The following is a 19636-nucleotide window of genomic DNA, read 5'->3' as shown; positions in this document are numbered from 1 at the left end:
GCAGCATAGTGAAAAACTACCGTCACAGATGTCTATATGCACAACAAAAAAAAAAAAAAAACATTAATAAGCCAAACCACATGGACTGGATGATTTGCAGCTCTGCTTGTTTTGACGAGTGCTAAGGAGAACACACACTGCATCAGTGTTTTCATAGTGAGTGTGAAGATGTTTTTCAGACTGAAAGTGAAAGTTGTTCTGTTACAAAACCTGGTATAAGACTATTTTCCTTTCATTTTCTTTTCGGCTTAGTCCCTTTAAAAATCTGGGCCACCACAGCGGAATGAACTGCCAACTTATCTTGCACGTTTTTACGCAGCGGATGCCCTTCCAGCTGCAACCCATCACTGGGAAACATCCATACACACTCATTCACTACGGACAATTTAGCCTACTCAATTCACCTGTACCACATGTCTTTGGGCTTGTGGAGGAAACCGGAGGAAACCCACGCAGAACATGCAAACTCCACACAGAAACACCAACTGACCCAGCCGAGGCTCGAACCAGCGACCTTCTTGCTGTGAGGCGAACGTGCTATCCACTGCGCCACCACGTCACCCTATTTTTCTTTCGAATTAATTAAAAAAAAAAAAAATGAAAGGGCTCTTCACCTTAAATTTGTTTCAGATAAATTTGCTAAAATTTTTTTTTTAAAAATCGCGACTAAATCGCATTGTGGGATTAGTGTCATGAATCGTATTGAATCATGAGTCAGTCAGGTGAATCATGACATCCCTACTCTAGGGTGATTCTGAGTTTTAATTTGGTCAAAAACTTTGTGTTACAGCAATTGGAATGATTTTTGGTGACAAATCTTATTTTGACCTATATATATTGCGAAAACGGTTTAAAAATGTTTAAAAAAATTTAACAAAACACTCTGGGCAAATTGACTACCCTTTTGTTATGTTCGTCACAATTTTTGCCCTATTGACTTTCATTATAATCACACTTTTGATTGCAAAGTCATGACATTATATAATGATGCATTCTTGATTGTTGCTGGTTTTCTCTGTTGGGAAATGATCAAATTAGTTCTTTTTACTGTTGATCATCAGTTGCAGTGCAAAAAAAGCTTAGTTTCTGCCTTCTATATGGTGTACTTTGTGTGTGTGCACTTATCTTGATATGTCTGAGAAGATAAAAATAAGCAGCTCAGCTTTCAGAGCATATTAAACATAGTAAGTGTATTTGCGCACACGCACACGCACACACACACACACGAGACTGCATGATTATATGCTGTCATTACTTTGCAATCATAAAATGTCATTATAATGGAAGTCAATAGGGCAAAAACTGCCACGAACATAATGAAAGGGTAGTAAATTTGAACAGCACACAATGGTTAGAATAATGTATTTTAATATTTTTTTTACTGTATTGTTGATTAAATGAATGCAATGGGGAGCGTAAGATACCTTCAAAATAATTATTAACCACAAACTTTGTTATTGTATTAAAATAAATGTTTTCACAAAAACTATTTTAAGGTTTAGCTTTATATTTTTTAGAATTGATTACTTATGCATAAAGAATATGCAGTTTCAGTGTATCAAAACACACCAAATTCATAAGAGAAAGTGTCCTTAGTATCAGAGAAATGTTGCCTTAATTTCACAGTAATTTACTGTCTCCAGTTGTAATGTTATTCTGTATATCAAAAGATCAAGAGTTCACCTGATACCTTTTTAGTTCAAACTGATGTTACGTAAGCATTGGTTGTTTTCAATAGTTCTACAAGACCAGCAATAATTGAAATGAATACGTTTGATTCATTTGCTTAAATGTATTCAGGAGGCTTTAATTAATTCGAAGTCTTTTTTTGGAAGACGAATGACTTTGTTTAAGCCCCTGCCTGATTATGTCAATCAAAACGTTATTACCAAACATCCCGAGGCCACAGATGTACCTTGTTAATCCAAAGATGTTCATTATGCAGTTTTATGAATTGGTTTTATTGGGGGGAACAAGGGCTACTGTAGATTTAGAAATATTAAATTCAATTGCGTTTGAGGGTTGTGAGCAATGCTTTTATTATACATCTTTGTACAGTTCTGTATGTTTTGGTTGTAAAAAAGTTCGCAATCTGTAGAAATTTCACCAGCTCATCAGTTTACATTTAGACAGGAAGCCGTTAAGCATTTTCTGTTTGTTAAATGGAGATGGTTTCTGTGTCACAAACATAGTGAGGTATGAAATCTTGAATAAAGAACTTGAACCTGGCATATATGACTGAGTGAAGATCTGTGCTGTCTGAAAACTCTGAAAACATCATTTTTTCTACGACTTGGTGTTTTTTTTTTATGTATCTATAGTTGATCACAGAATAGGCACTTAAATCTTGCTTTATTAGGACGCTGTCTTGGATGTAAAACTCGTTGTTTCAAGCAACCCAAAGATGGAACTGTCAGTAGAAGAGGAAAAGGACGTTTAATGTCATTTTTTAGCAAATGAATATATATATATATATATATATATATATATATATATATATATATATATATATATATATATATATATATATATATATATTTATTTATTTTTTTATTTTTTTTATTTATTTTTTTTATTTTACCATTATTTTACCAATAACTTTAAAAAAGTAAGAAAGTTTACACACACAAAAAAAAAAACTTTTGCTGCTTGTTCAAATTAATTACTTGAGTTGAAACAACACAATTTATAACATTTTTTTGGGACAACTTAAATGTTTTATGTTCAATCCACTTAAATTTAGAAAAAATTATTAGGTTAACTTAATCAACTTGTGGTGGGACAACATGGAGGATTTATGTGGAACGCAGCTTTTTTTTACAGTGTAGAACCTGAAATGGTGATGAAGTGTTCACTTTTGGCTGAACTTTCCCTCTAATAAAACCCATGATGATGATTGTTTGCTAAATGTAGAGTGACAGTGTCTTTTTTCTGGATTTAATTCCCATGATGGCTTTACTCTAAACAGTGTCTCTTCCTACCGTCCTTAATTTTCAACATTGGCTTAAGAGTTTTATATACAGTAAAAAGTACTTTGCAAACCTATATAACAGTCATTTTATTCAGTACATTTGACCAACGTGTGGGACTTCTGAGCTGCTTTCCATTTTTATGCCCTTCCCTCCATTTAGTTGACTTAGGGTTAATGTTATTGCTTGTTATTTTTTACCATTATTTTACCAATAACTTTACCATTATTTACAAAAGGCACTCATTCAGTCAAAGTTCAGTATCAGTTTATATACCAAAATATGTTCCTTTCTATATATATATATATATATATATATATATATATATATATATATATATATATATATATATATATATATATATAATTATGCTGTTTCTTTTTTATATCAATGGAAACAAGAAAAAATATTTATATATTTCTAAATATATTTGAATTTGGATTTATTGAATGTGATAGCCCCTTGAGATAACCAATCTCAATTTCGAGGGGGTCCCTATAAGAAGTACATAAATCAAACAGAGTACTTCACATCATAACAAACAACTAACAAAACAAGCAATTAAACAAGCAGCACACTTGACCTGAAACAGTCTAAAGCCTAAATCAAAAACATATAATCAAAAGTACAAACAATTTGATATACAAATAACTAATAAACATTTAAAGTGGAACCAATATTAATAACATCAGCAAGTTCATTCCAAAAAAAGAAAATAAATTAGCCCTGAAAAAACTAAATGACTTAATTGATCTAAAGATTAATCCAGTCGGAAGGAGCTTTGTGTTCAAAGGACCTATGGCCACTTTCAGTTGAAATTCTGGGAACAAAAAAAAATTGAGTTGGATATGACAAAGAGAATATGAGGAGGTAAATGGAACAAAAAACTGCTTTAAATAAGAGAGTAAACTAAAATAAACACATTTTAAAGAAATAAATACCAATGATATTGTCTGTGAAACAGGTTGAAGCAAACCAAGAGTTTCATATAATATGCAATGATGGGTTCTATATGGATATCTTAAAACAAACCTAGAGTTGAAGACAGTATTTAAAGGTTTTTAATTAATATCAGAAGTATTGTGATGAATTATATAAAGGGTAATCAATAATAGGGAAAATTAATTGAGAGATTGAGAGAAAATTTTTTCTTACTTTAAATGAAAAACAATTAATAGAACGATAAAGAGAACCTAAGCACTGATATGACTTTTTAATTATAAAATCAATATGGGGTTTAAAGGACAGTTCAGTATCGAGCCGAAGGCCTAGATATTTAAATTCATCAACATTAGACAACTGTGACCCATCATCAAATCTAATATTTATGTCTACCGAGTAAAACCGTTGAGATTTTTTAAAAAACACTATACTACAAGACTTCTTTTTATTTAGTATATGTTTGTTTTTATTAAACCATTCTTGAATTAAATTAAAGTCTAACTGTAAAGAAGATATATGAAAAATCAGAGTGGGAGAAATAAATAATAGTACCATCTGCATAAAGCTGAATCTGGCAGATTGAACTAAATTTAGGCAAATCGTTTATAAATAAACAAAAGAGCAGAGGGCCCAATGAAGATCCTTGAGGGACACCCTTCTCAATAACTAAATACTCGGGGTTAAAGCCTCAAAAAGAAATGAACTGACTTCTATTATGAAAGTAAGAGTTAAACCAAAAAAGAGACTTTTGATCAAAACATGATTAAAATATAATAATTTATCTTATAATTTAATATGTTATTAAATAAACTATTTGAGATTTAGTAAATTGATATAAAACATTAAAATAAAATAGGAACATTTAATATTTTTCACACATAAACACACACAAAATGTGTGATATTTCAGTTCTTCCATTTCTTTAATAAATCTGCAAAAATGCCAACAATTCTGTCAAATGGCTGCAATATAACAAAGTAATATTTTCCACACCCATCTATAACAAAACCTTTTTTTAGTGCTCATATTGTGATATCGTTGGTTTTTTTTATTGTATTTTAGCTAAAAGAGTGCATTACACCACTGATATCTTTCATGGCGTTTGTAAAACTCAGACTCCAGCAGAGGGCGCCAGTTACTCATATTTCATGACCTTCATAAGCACCATCAGACAAATATTTAAAACCCAAATATTTTTTTTTTGTGCAGTTTCACTTCAGTACTTTGGTTCTGACTGAAAAGTCTTTGTAATGTATTACATTTATTTTAATCCTCCTGTCAGAGCTCTCATGCAAGCTGACCTGAACTGCGCTGATACGGCTAATGGTGATTAAACACTCTAAAGTTTCAAGCAACCTTGATCCGACCTGCTAAAAGTGAGGAATAATCCCACAGAATCCATTTCTGATGGAAAATCCATAAAGAACTGCAAACAACTGAACACAGCACAAAAAGATTCTGTGCACACCCGCAATTTCCTCACGAGGGCCGACTATTAAGAAATCGATGATCATTGAGTGATAAATGTCTCTCGGCCCGGAATGAAACGAGCTGTGAAGAATTAAGTCCTGAAATCTTTAGAAATAAAGCAAAACACAGCCATGTTGCATGAAACACATTTGTTTATTAGTATGCTATCTGCCCAGACAGCATAGCTCTGCAACAGACATCTTTAAAATGATCTAACAGAGACTTTTGATTGCTGCATTAAGGTTCTAGTACAGAAAACAGGTGTAAAGGGATAGTTCACCAAATAATTTAAAATGTGCTTACTTTTTACCAAACCTTTATGAGGTTTTTTTTTTTCAGATGAACAAAAAAGAAGACATTTTAAAGAATGTTGGACTTATAGTAGTACTATGACTATGACATAATACTATGGAAGTCAATGGTTACCATGCAACATTTTTCAAAATAACTTCTTTTGTGTTCAATAGAAAAAAGAAAATTAAACAGGTTTGTGACAAGTGAAGGGTAAGTGAATGAATTTTCAGTTATGGCTGAACTATCCCATTTATTAAAGAGAGGTACTGTGAGTACTTCAAAAGATCATTTCCTCCAGAATGGCTTTGACTTGGACCGGATTGGTTTTGCCTTTGGTTTCCTTCTGAATTTCCCCCATCAGTTTGTTCAGAACTTTCTTATTACCTCCTCTGATAATCTGAACCTGCAATAACAACATTCATTTGCAAAGATTTGTGCACATAAAAGTCAGCATGGACCGATACATGGATTGATGTGTATGTGCATATTGTAAATGTTAAATATTGTATAATAACATATTTGTCGCACTAGCTCAAAATATTTTAGTAACTAATAAATAAAACTAATAAATAGTTTTTATTTTCTGAATCTGCAACAAACTTCTTCTGCAAAAACGAGTGCACAATTGACCAGTTTACATGCTGTTAATTGGTAAATAAAGAAGTTATAAGAAAAGAATAATATAAAATGTAAATAAGAAAACAAAAAAATAAATATGTACAGTTGAAGTCAGAATTATTAGCCCCACTGTTTATTTTTTTCCCCAATTTTTGTTTAATGGACAGAAGATTTTCAACACTTTTCTAAACATAATAGTTTTAATAACTCATTTCTAATAACTGATTTATTTTTATTTTATCTTTGCCATGATGACAGTAAATAATATTTTACTAGATATTTTTCAAGACACTTCTATACAGCTTAAAGTGACATTTAAAGGCTTAACTAGGTTAATAATGTTAACTAGGCAGGTTAAGGTAATTAGACAAGTTATTGTATAACGATGGTAAAACTGTGTTTAAAAAATTTAAAACTGCTTTTATTTTAGGCAAAATAAAACAAATAAGACTTTTTTTCAGAAGAAAAAATATTATCAGACATACTGTGAAAATTTCCTTAATCTGTTAAACGTGGGAAAATATTTTAAAAAGAAAAAAATTTACAATAAGTAATAAATGATATTTGTACAGACTATTTTTGTTTATTTATTTGTCTTTATTTATTACTAGAATAAAGACAAATTAGGATTTTCTGATACTCAACCTAAATTGTCTATTTTGACACATTTAGCGGTTCTTAAACTAAATCTTAATAGACTTAATGAATAATAATCAATTCATTTTATTTTACGTTTATGTTGTATAATACGTTTATTTTAGTTTCAATATAAAGTAAATATTTAGTGGTGATTATCTGAACCTACAACAAAAGTAATTAGCAAAATATATGTACAAGTTAAAGTTAGCATTGGTAAACAGTTAATAAATCATTTTAAAAATACTGAAAAAACATGTATTTGCAATATATCTGTAGTAACTCAATTTAGGTCATACTAATCGGAACCTGCAACAATTTGTTCAAGCATAATAAAACATTTAAAATAAAAAATAAAGACTTATTATAATTTATACATATATACAATACCAGTCAAAAGTTTGGGATCAGTTTTTTTAAGTATTAATTTTATTTAAGGATTTAAATAAAAATATTTTGTTCATCATAGTGGCATTTATTGAACGTAAAAAAAGGTTAAATACTTATTTATTAAATATTTTAAATGAAATTAAATATATAAATGAAATTATTACTCCAGTCATTATGGCTTTTATTACTATAACCATTAATAATATTATTACTAATAATAATAACAATAATAATAATTTATATTAAAGTGATTTCTAAAGGATTGTGTGACTTTAAAGACTGGAGTAATGAAGCTGAAAATTCATCTTTAAATCACTGGAATAAACTATTTAAAGAAATGATAAACTACTTTTGAACAGTTTTTTATAGTGCAATAACATTTCACTATTTTACAATTTGTTCTGTATTTTTGATTAAATAAATGCAGTCTTGGTGAGCCGGAGAAGCTTATTTTACATTTAAAAATCCCAAAACTTTTTATAATGAAAGTATATAATAATAATAATAGTAATAGTAATAATAATAATAATAATAGTAATAATAATAAAAATAATTTATTTGTGCTGCTTAGAGATAAAGACAAAGATTAATGTGTGGATGTACAGTACCTCCTCAGAGTGACTGTCTACAATCCTCCGGCAGATCTCTTGCAGCTCTTCTTTGTCATTTATCATCCACAAATCCTGCTCCTTCACTATCTGTTCCACTGTCTTCTCAGGGGTCTTCCACATCTCCTGGAAAACCTGCGCTCGCCACAAACACACACAAAACAGCCCAGAAAGTCACCAAAACTTGCCTTCAACCTCTGACAAGTAGGTATTTTGTACATTTCTATTTTTTTTTCTCTTACTTTCTTGGCAGTTGAAGACGAGATGTGACCAGATCCTACAAGATTGATCATCTCAGCGAGAGCACACAGAGAGACGGGACTGAGAATGGGATAGGAAAGAATAGGTTACAATCTCAGACATGAGAAGGAATATTCTGGAGAACAAGAATTAGAAACATTAAAACCCAGAAGGACTAATTACTAAATTGGCTAAACAAGGCTTCTCTCTGTGTGTTCACAAATTTTGGGTGCACTCAGATTTGAGTGAAGTCAAGAAAACAAGAGGTGATCATTGAGGCCGTTTCTGATCAGTGAGCTGGACAAGTCCAGAAAAACACTCACACACATACATCCCCAGGCGATGAGTCTACACAACCTCCATTATTTATTATTTACTGACTGGAAACAATGTTGCTGAGAAGGACTAAAGCAAACAGACTGGAAATAAGCCTCTGGCACACACACACACATACACACACACTTCCTCTCTCCCCTTTACTTGGAATTATTTATTCTAATTTGTTTTTCCAATGCTCGGGATGTATTGCAGCTATTGAATACTGGCTCACCTCTGAGAGACTTTCAGATTCTGGAGATTGAGATTCCCCAGCAGCTCGTTCATCACCCAGCCAATCACCTTCCTCGGTTCAGTTTTAGTCATCTGAACAACACTCTCGAAGTACTCCACAAGACCGTCCTCATTCTGAAAAAGTTATCATTTGAGGTCTTTTCAATTAGTATTAATATCTATGATGAAAAATTTAAATGCATGAATGACTAATAATCAGGGCCAGACAGATTCTGACAACTTTTCTTTTGCTAATTCTGCTCAAATCTTCTTTTTTTTTAATGTTCGGATGTTTATGCCGAATAATTTTGAGAGTAAGAGCTGAGAACTTCACAGTTAAAATAAAAAAATACTTCAAAACTTTTATTTATGGTTTACAATGCAAATCCAATAGAACTTGTTTGGTAAAGCAATGGTAATATGGGTAGCTTTCATTTATTTAATCAATTTCAGGTCATTTAACGAAGACATCAAAAATATTACTTTACAAGATGTATTATAGTCTCCTCACAGCAAGAAGGTCTCTGGTTTGAGCCTCGGCTGGGTCAGTTGCCATTTCTGTGTGGCGTTTGCATTTTCTTCCCATGTTGGCGTGGGTTTCCTCCGGGTGCTCCGGTTTCCACCACAGTCCAAAGACATGCGCTATAGGTAAATTGAATAAGCTAAATTGGCCGTAGCATATGTGTGTCAATGAGTGTTTATAGATGTTTCCCAATGAAGGGTTGCAGCTGGAAAGGCATCCGCTGCGTAAAACATATGCTGGATAAGTTGGCGGTTCATTCCGTTGGGCCAACCCCAGAATAATAAAGGGACTAAGCCGAAAAGAAAATGAATGAATGAAGTTGTATTGTACATAAATCATCAAAACCTTTGAATATTATTTCATAATGTTAATGAAATGAACATAAAAACTGAACAATTTTATATTTACACAGATTTACATAAGTAAATAAATAGAATGAATGCTGGGATAAAAATCTGCAGATTTCTGTGGGTGAAGATTTCATATGGGCCTACTAATAACATAATATATCATAATATGATAATATTAGATATCTTATTTTAAATGCATGCTGCTCGTGCATGTCTGTGAGTGGCCCGGGCGTGGTCTCAAATCCTGTCTTTATATCGTGGACACTTAAAACCATTCCTTAATTGTTGCAGGAATAAGAGAAAGATCTTGTTTAAGGCTGTGGATTTGTTTGTGGTTTGTTTGTGTGTTCAGGTGGTGCAAAGGAGAGCACTGTGTTTTTAAAGTGAAGGAAAATTCAGAACAGGTCCGTATAGTTTATTTCGTTACTTTTTTCTCTCTGATCTATTTATTTTAGTTTGGTGACACCAACAAGAATTCATGTTAACACAGCGTTTTGGAATTTTCTAAGAGTATGTCTATGACATAAGTTTCTCATATACAGTATACTTGCTTAACAAAGACACATAATGTGTGTAGAATTAGGCCCAATCCCAATTCTATTTTTGTACCCCTTCAAAATTTACCCCAAAGAAATGGGACACCACTACAGCACCTGCACATGTCATCATATGTCATCACGATCTCATGCTTCATATGAGACGATCATGACTGCTGTAGTTATTTCAGTTGCGTTATTTGTGGGTATTTATCTTCAGGAAATCACTGAAGGCATATATCATGTTATCATAATGATATAATCTGGCAATATGATCGTAACTGTACTGTGCATTTACACTGTGGCCATATTCATCTATGTAAACACACAAAGACAGCATTAACGTTATAGCAGACACTGCAAAAAGCTCATTCCCAGCTACTAGACTTTTCTGACAGGGTTTCGAGAGTCAGATGTGACAGTATGTTGCGGGACTGCTATACAGGAGTTATTATTAGGGATTATACATTGCGAAATTTAGAGGTTTTCATTTTAGCGCTTTTTTTAAGCATGATTGTAAAACACAAAAGCTGTTATGAATGTATTTAAACATAAGCTTGTTTGTTGTAAAAATTCGTAATAATGACAAAAAAAGCACAGATTTGTGCATCTCCTGACTTCTGTGTTCAGCCATGCTGCTCTTGAAGATGGTGTATTCTGGAAAATTTTCTTACCCCTTGGTTTCGAGTGTGGTCCAAAAAAATCTAAATTTTAAGGGCTATCTAGCCCTTCCCCTTAGCCCTACACCTTTAAGCTAAAGAGAACTGGGACATTAAGGGGAAGGGCTAAGGGGCAGAATTGGGATTGGGCCTTAATGCTGGGCCAGGCAGTGGGGTAGCCCAGGTTCACATAAACTAGTTTATTAAAGTCAAGCTGGTTGGCAAAGTAGCCAAGGCACACACAGTTTAATATACTAGTGTTAATATATTTGGCAAGCTAACCAAGGCACACATAGACAGTAAAACATTCGCTTCCTTGGCTCATGTTCTGGCGATAAATAGGGCATGTTCCTCAAACATTCCAATCAGCTAATCATATTTATGGGATACAGTTCACAATTTAACTATATTGTTGATTTTGGAAATAATTTACAGTTAGAGTTAGGTCTAGGGGTATAGTTTAGGGATTACAATTTCAAACAGGAATGATGTTAAACCAGGACTGCATCCTACTTTGCAAAACCACAAACTCTAAAGTAAAAATACAACTGAAAACAATTATAAAAAGAACCAGAGTGCCTTACAGTAATTTTGTTTATAAAACAAGCATGTGGACAGTCTCACCACAAGTGTGAAGCTGTGCTCTCTCAGGATGCCGTAAGTCTCCACAAGCCTTGTCCTGGTCACAGATGGCAGCTCTGGCAACCGGGAGCTCAGCCTGTCAATCAGCACGAGCTGGGTGGAGTCAGCACCAGCGGGTACTGAAGCTTTACTCTCATACACAAACAGTGGTGGCAAGTTGGGCTCTGGCATGAACCTGAGAGTAAATGGAGATGACAGAATGTACAAGCAGTCATGTGGGGAAACATGAGAGTGTTTTCTTCTTATCAGGTGCAGAGATAAGTCAGCGTTTGCTGTGTTCAGACAGTGTGTCATCTCATGGCCTGATCTTCAGACCTCCTGTCTCTCTGTCAGAGCCTCCTCATAGATTTCTTCAACCTGAACCAACCAGTCACATATACACAGCCTCTGTTAATCTGATAGTGTCCTCTGCTGTGATGGTTCATCAGAGGTCTGTGTGGCTGAGCCCTCTTAAAAATGTGTTAAAAATGAATATATAAATACAGATTTGTTTGAAAAATATAATATTATATAATATTATATATATATATATATATATATATATATATATATATATATATATATATATATATATATATATATATATATATATATATATATTTATTTTTATTTATTTTTTATATATATATATATATATATATATATATATATATATATATATATATATATATATATATATATATATATATATATATATATATTTATTTTTATTTATTTTTTTTATATATATATATATATATATATATATATATATATATTTTTTTTTTTTTTTTTTTTTTTTCAAATAAGTCTGTATCATTCAAAATGTTTATTTTGCTCATAGTCTGTAGATGGCACTACATGATTTTTTTTTTACATTCTCACTCTTCCTCCTCCTTTATATAGATCTGCAGCCTCATTATCAGAGCACAAGCAGCGTGTCTTCTCTCCTTCATGTTGCCACTTACTCGGTCTTTTATCCCCTGATCACATTCTCTCCTTCCAAAGCACCTGTATTTCTGCTGCTTTCCTTTCAACACTTTTACTCTGAACTGCTCCATCACTCTATCCAGTGTTTTTTTTCTTTTCCTTTACTACCTGGATTTCACTCACCTGAGGGGTTCAGTGTAGGGTTTTGCTCACCTGTAGTCCTGCAGGCCTTCCTTATCCCTCATCGGAATTGTGACACTGGTGAGTGAAAAGGAAAGACGGTAAATACAGTACCTTTCAGTTTAAAATAAATGTTTAAAAAGCTGTATAATCTAATCTAATATAATATAATATAATATAATATAATATAATATAATATAATATAATATAATATAATATAATATAATATAATATAATATAATATAATATAATATAATATAATATTAAAATACATCCATTTTAAACATTAGCCAATATCAATACCTGAAAGACCAAAAGTGTTATGGTCATTTTACTTTGTAATTACTGTAATTACTAGATAACAACCTGGACATTTTACTCACAGCAATCAATGTCTACAAATAGGATATGACACACTTTAAGTATATAGCAATATTGTTAACAACAAAAAGAATTTGTGCAAATTGACTAATTAATTGACAAAAATTCAATACAACATAACGCATTATGCAAATTGTCAGACAGTTGCAGCTCATCCAGAACGCTGCTGTCAGAATGCTGACCAGAACCAGAAAATATTAGAGCACATCACACCTGTCCTCAGGTCTTTACACTGGCTTCCAGTTACATTCAGAATAGATTTTAAAGTATTATTACTTGTCTATATATCACTAAATAGCCTAGGACCTCAATACATTACAGATATGCACAGATCACTTAGATCTTCAGGATTAAGTAAATTAGAAATTCCAAGAGTTCAGTTAAAGCAGGGTGAATCTGCATTTAGCTACTACGCCCCCTGCTGCTGGAATCAGCTTCCAGAAATAATTAGATGTGCTCCAACGTTAGGTACATTCAAATCAAGAGTTAAAACACATCTGTTTAGCTCTGCCTTTACTGAATGAGCACTGTGCTACGTCTGACAGATCGCACTATTGTGTCTTTTTTTTCTTTTTCATTCTTTTATAACCCATTTTAAAATATTTTAATCTGTTTTAATCCTTTTTATTCTTTGTTATTTTCTTATACTTGTCTCTTTTATTCCCGTTCACGTAAAGCACTTTGAATTACCATTGTGCATGAAATGTGTTATATAAATAAACTTGCCTTGCCTTAAACACATTTTAAAGTTGTAATCACAAATTATGTGATGGTGTGAAAGCTTTTAACAAGCTGTAAACTCATTAATACAATCATTTAGAAAAGTTATGGACCCCACTTAACCTGTTTTTTTTTTTTGTCAATTGCAAATTCTACAAACTAAATACATTTAACTAAACACAAAACTAAATATAAAATGCATTTGAACATGATGTTTTCAGTTCAGCAATACATAAAGGAAACTTTAACTTTTTTGCTAATCTAAAACTATTTGTTAGGTGTTGGCAATAAAACCAGGACAGCTTTACCCCCTCATATAATATGTCAGAGATACACCCTTGTTTTTGCATCACACCTGAAGGGGATTATTCAGCAATATTGACCAGCTCACCATACACTACCTGACAAAAGTCTTGTCGCTTATCCATGTTTTAGGAACAAAAAATAATAACTTGACTTCTAGTTGATCATTTAGTATCTAAAGTGGCTTATATGAAAGGCAAAGGCTCTAGATTACACTTATTTAGATTACACTTGTCATGATACCTCAAGCTGTTGATGTTGCCATTCACTCTGCAGATCTCTTGCATGGCCCCATACTGAATGGAACCCCAAACCAGGATTTTTCCTTCGCCAAACTTGACTGATTTCTGTGAGAATCTTGGGTTCATGCGAGTTCCAATAGGCCTTCTGTAGTATTTGTGATGATTGGGATGCAGTTCAAATGATGAATTATTGGAAAAATCTACCTTCTGCCACTTTTCCAAATGATCAACTAGAAGTCAAGTTATTATTTGTTGCTCTTACAACTGGGATCGACGACAAAACTTTGGTCAGGCAGTGTACATTAACCTGCTTGTTACATGGCTGCCAAAAACCAAACAAATAGATAGCAAATCTTGTTAGAAGAGACCAAAATCAGTTACGATTTCACGACTGCTGTGTGACAACAGCTGCTGCAATTAACTAATTAGATTAAAGTATTCCAGAAGTTTGTGTGCTAAGCACTGATAGATTTTTGGTTTGTGCTAGCATATCATATCCAAAAGCAGGGGGACGCAGCTGTGAGAAGGGACTTTTATTTCATGGGCAGATGCTTGCAATAATAACTGCTCTGTCATCTGTAGAGAACATGAGTGTGTGTCTGGTGCTGCCATGTGTACAAGTCGACACATGACACAACTACTGAGGTCAAATGACCACATTCATCTTCTGTCACAGATGGACAGGAAAAAGAGCAAGGGAAAAGTCTGTGCCCATGAATAAATGAATTCCTGAATCACTATTCACCAGTGCTGCAGGAATATACAGCACCGCAAACAAAAGGACATGGTGAGAATTGAACATGAGATAAAAAAGATAGTGTATCACAAAATAATGCCAATACATCTCCGTCTACTATGTTGTTTTCACTGGCTGCACACAAAAAAACAGCAGGACATGTTTATCTTTTGCCCCCATATATTTTAGAAGGCAATTTATTCATGTGATGGCTATGTTGCATTTTGCAGCAAATATTACTCCAGCCTCAGGGTGACATGATTCCTCAGAAATGTAATATATTGTTGTTTATATGTAACAATTACAGATAATATTACAGAAATGTAATATATTGTTGCATCTGTGTGTATACAAACACATTTCTTTTCTTTGTTTTAATAGTTTAAAAGAATAATGTATTTAAAATAGAATTGTATGTAGCTATGCACACATTATTACTTTAACTTAGGATCAATTTAATGAATCATTGCTAAATAAACGTATTTGCCATGTTTATGTTCTATGGGCTATTACCGTCTAGAATAAGTATACCTTCTGCCTGATGGCAAGAGGCAAAACTTTAAATAAAGTGGGTGGTTCTCATTTTCTAAAATGGACATAACTTTCTTTATGACTCTCACCTCATACAATTGTCCAATATTATTAAGATTTGTGCCCAAAATCTTTTGAGATTGATGAACAATTTTAAAAAGTCTGTTTTTACTTGTCACCCTCAAATGACCATACCAGCATATTACTACAAAAGTTAAAAGAGACTCAATAAAAGAAGAATACAATGTCCTAAGAAGAGGCCTATCCACATTAATAGGGTTTCTGCAGATATCATAATGTCAAATTTAAGACTTTTTAAGACCTTTTTAAGACCATTAAGTATTAAATTTAAGACCTATATCACAATATCAAAAACACGCATACAAAAATCACAAAATTAGTGTTAAAATAAATGTATTCAAATTGAACAGTACTAAAGACAGGTTGGATGCACCCATGAACTACAGAAAAAACAAACAAGCATCTTAAGGCTGATTTAGACTTTCACCTGGCGCCACAGCGCACACCTCACGAAACGGACAAGGCTTTTATACTTGACGCGTTCGCCATTGAGATATTCTTTTAAATGACAGGGGGCGGTCAAAAGAAACAGACAGTAAAATCAGACAGATAAACAGAGAAGTAGATCATTAATATCATTCAAGATAAATGTTTTTAATTATTTTTATAGTTTATTATAAAGATTTTTATAACCATTCAAGATTTTTTAAATCAATTTTTTTTTAAATCTAAATGATACATCACTTGCTTTTATTCATATCTCAGACAGTTCTACCTATTAAAGTTAAATATTAATGGCAACAGAACTTGGGTTGCTCTACAATTATATTTTTTTATTATGGCAAGAATAAAAACAAAAAAGAAGTACACTTACTAAAAATACCCCAATGTTTCCCCAATTTCTGTTTAACGGAGAGAAGATTTTATTCAACACATTTCTAAACATAATAGCTTTATTAACTCATTTCTAATAACTGATTTATTTTATCTTTGCCATGATGACAGTAAATAATATTTGACTATATATTTTTCAAGAAACTTCTACACAGCTTAAAGTGACATTTAAAGGCTTAACTAGGTTAATAATGTTAACTAGGCAGGTTAGGGTAATTAAGCAAGTTATTGTATAACGATGGTTTGTTCTGTAGACTATCGAAAAAATATATTGCTTAGGGGGGCTTATAATTTTGACCTTAAAATAGTTTTTAAAAAAATAAAAACTACTTTTATTCCAGCTGAAATAAAACAAATAAAACTTTCTCCAAAAGAAAAAAATAATATCAGACATAATTTGAAAATTTCCTAGCTCTGTTAAACATAATTTGGGAAATATTTAAAAAAATGTAAAAAAATAAAAATTTGAGTTTGTCAAAAGCGAAAGTTGCTGCCCTGTGTGTGTGTGTGTGGGGGGGGGGGGGGGGGGGGGGGGGTGCCCTCATTATTAGGCTGTCTTAGGTGGTCACCTAGGTTGCTTCTATGGACGTGCTGGCCCTGTTTGCACCAAGCAACAAAGTTGTCCAACACTAGGCCATGACCCTCCTCATGATCAAACAAAAGACTGACCATGACAGAATCATCAGCATACTTAATTATATATCTTGATTCAAAGTAATGCAGAGATTACGTCAGAGATGTACATCTGTTTCTTGTTAGGTTTCTCATTCACATGTATATTTTAATACTTTAAGTGTCCTGTCTGGCAGTGTGTTTGCATGGATTTGTAATACTATCATGTCTTATTTCTCCAGTTACTAGTTTATCATGCAATACTATTTATATCTTATTTAATTAAAGAATATCCTGCATTTAGATCCTTAAACAAATCTTACAGGCCCCAAACAGTACACTTACTGTATTAAAACTATTTTTAATGATGTTCACCTAAAAATAACAATAATAACAACAACAAAAATAATAACAATAATACATTCATATAGTGCTTTTCTGGACACTCAAAGCGCTTTACACATTAGGGGGAATCTCCTCATTCACCACCAGTGTGCAGCATCCACCTGGATGACACGACAGCAGCCATATTGTGCCAGACCTCACAGCACACACCAGCTGATTGGTGGAGAGTAGACAGAGTGATGAAGCCAGTTATGATATGGGGATTGTTAGGAGGCCATGATGAACCTCGTGGCCAGTGGGCAAATTTGGCCAGGATGCCGGGGTTAAACACCTACTATTTTTCGAAGGACATCCTTTGATTTTTAATGACCTCAGAGAGTCAGGACCTCCGATTAACGTCTCATATGAAAGACGGAGCTCATTGAGTAGTATAAAGTCCTCATTAAAATACTGGGGTGTTAGGACCCACACAGAGCGCAGGTTGAGTGCCCCCTGCTTGTCTCTCTAACACCACTTCCGGCAGAACACCTGAACCAAGTTGAAAAATACCAAAACCACCTATTGAAGCACTTTCCCTCTCTCTCTATAAAAAGAAAAACTCCCACTCTAGCACTAAATTCTCTGAGCACAAACAAGTTACTTTAAATAAAGTTACTTTAAATGCTTTAAATACCTTAAAGCAGACTCTAAATCATCTGTCCTCATCTTGCTGGATTTATCAGCTGCTTTTGACACTGTAAACCACCAGATCCTGCTATCTACACTTGAGTCACTGGGCGTCACAGGCACTGTTATTCAATGGTTCAGTTCCTACCTCTCGGACAGGTCATTCAGGGTGTCGTGGAGGGGAGAGGTGTCCAACCTACAGCATCTATACACTGGGGTACCTCAGGGCTCTGTGCTTGGGCCACTTCTCTTCTCTATCTACACGGCATCTTTAGGAACAGTCATCCAGAAACATGGATTTTCCTACCACTGCTATGCTGATGACACCCAGCTATACCTCTCTTTCCACCCTGATGATCCCTCGGTTCCAGCTCGCATTTCAGCCTGCCTGTCAGACATTTCACTCTGGATGAAAGATCATCATCTCCAGCTTAACCTCATGAAAACGGAAATGCTTGAAGTTTCTGCCAACCCGACTCTTCACCATAACTTTTCAATCCAGATGGATGGAGCAACCATCACTGCATCCAAAATGGTAAAAAGCCTTGGAGTTATGATTGATGACCAACTGAACTTCTCTGACCACATTTCTAGAACTGCTCGATCTTGCAGATTCGCACTCTACAACATCAAAAAGGTCCGACCCTTCCTATCTGAACATACAGCTCAACTCATTGTTCAAGCTCTTGTCCTCTCCAAACTGGACTATTGCAACTCTCTGCTAGCCGGGCTACCAGCTAGTTCTATCAAACCTCTTCAGCTGCTTCAGAATGCAGCAGCACGAGTGGTCTTTGATGAACCCAAAAGAGCACATGTCACTCCGCTACTCACCCGTTTGCACTGGCTGCCAGTTGCTGCCCGCATCAAATTCAAAGCTCTGATGTTTGCTTACAAAGTGACCTCTAGCTGTGCTCCTTCGTATCTGCTCTCACTTCTGCAGATATATGTGCCCTCCAGAAACTTGCGTTCTGTGAATGAACGTCGCCTTGTTGTTCCATCCCAAAGAGGGAAGAAATCACTTTCCCGAACTCTCACATTCAATCTGCCCAGTTGGTGGAATGAACTCCCTAACTACATCAGAACAGCCGAGTCACTTGCTGTCTTCAAGAAACGACTAAAAACGCAACTGTTTAGTCTCCACTTTCCCTCCTAATCTGCAATTGCCTCTCTGGCTATACCACTAACTGTGCCCTCTTTCTCTCTCTCTCTCTCTCTCTCTCTCTCTCAAAAAAAAAAAAAAAAAAATTTTCTACTAATGTTTTGCTTCTTAGACTTTTACACACCTGAAACTTGTCTATAGCGCTTGTTCACTGCTGCTCTTATAGTTGTGTAAATTGCTTCCTTGTCCTCATTTGTAAGTCGCTTTGGATAAAAGCGTCTGCTAAATGACTAAATGTAAATGTAAATAGAACTTGTGTGTATTGCCTCTTTCTGTTAAATTGCTGAATACCTCCTTAAGTGAGTCGCTTTGGACAAAAGCATCTGCTAAATTACTAAATGTAAATGTACCTTTATTATCACTAACTGCTGACTGTTCATGATATGCGTCACAATCACCAGTGATCTAATCCTGGCAGATAAAGGACTACAAATCCGCCGGTATATGAACTACAAGTTCCAGTCATGCACCGATCACACGCACCTGTTCCTCATTCAGTAGCAGTGTTTCC

The 19636-nt window shown here is 33.8% G+C and overlaps 1 protein-coding gene across 1 annotated transcript in view; it reads right to left on the bottom strand.

The window, feature by feature from the left end:
* Window positions 1-5515: 5515 nt before the first annotated feature.
* gatb (glutamyl-tRNA(Gln) amidotransferase, subunit B) overlaps window positions 5516-19636 on the bottom strand; it is a 34216-nt gene continuing 20095 nt past the window's right edge. The window contains exons 8-13 of the mRNA XM_056459599.1: window positions 12549-12593; window positions 11409-11601; window positions 8718-8851; window positions 8170-8248; window positions 7928-8062; window positions 5516-6078 (exon numbers count right to left, since the gene is read on the bottom strand). Of these exons, the coding sequence (XP_056315574.1) occupies window positions 5953-6078; window positions 7928-8062; window positions 8170-8248; window positions 8718-8851; window positions 11409-11601; window positions 12549-12593 (712 nt within the window). The 3' untranslated portion in view covers window positions 5516-5952. The remainder of the gene's footprint in view (window positions 6079-7927; window positions 8063-8169; window positions 8249-8717; window positions 8852-11408; window positions 11602-12548; window positions 12594-19636) is intronic.

Source organism: Danio aesculapii, chromosome 1, assembly GCF_903798145.1.
Source record: "Danio aesculapii chromosome 1, fDanAes4.1, whole genome shotgun sequence".
In the NCBI taxonomy this organism is placed as follows: Eukaryota; Metazoa; Chordata; class Actinopteri; order Cypriniformes; family Danionidae; genus Danio; species Danio aesculapii.
The sequence above is the reverse complement of the archived record's forward strand: the minus strand, read 5'-3'. Positions and strand labels throughout refer to the sequence as shown.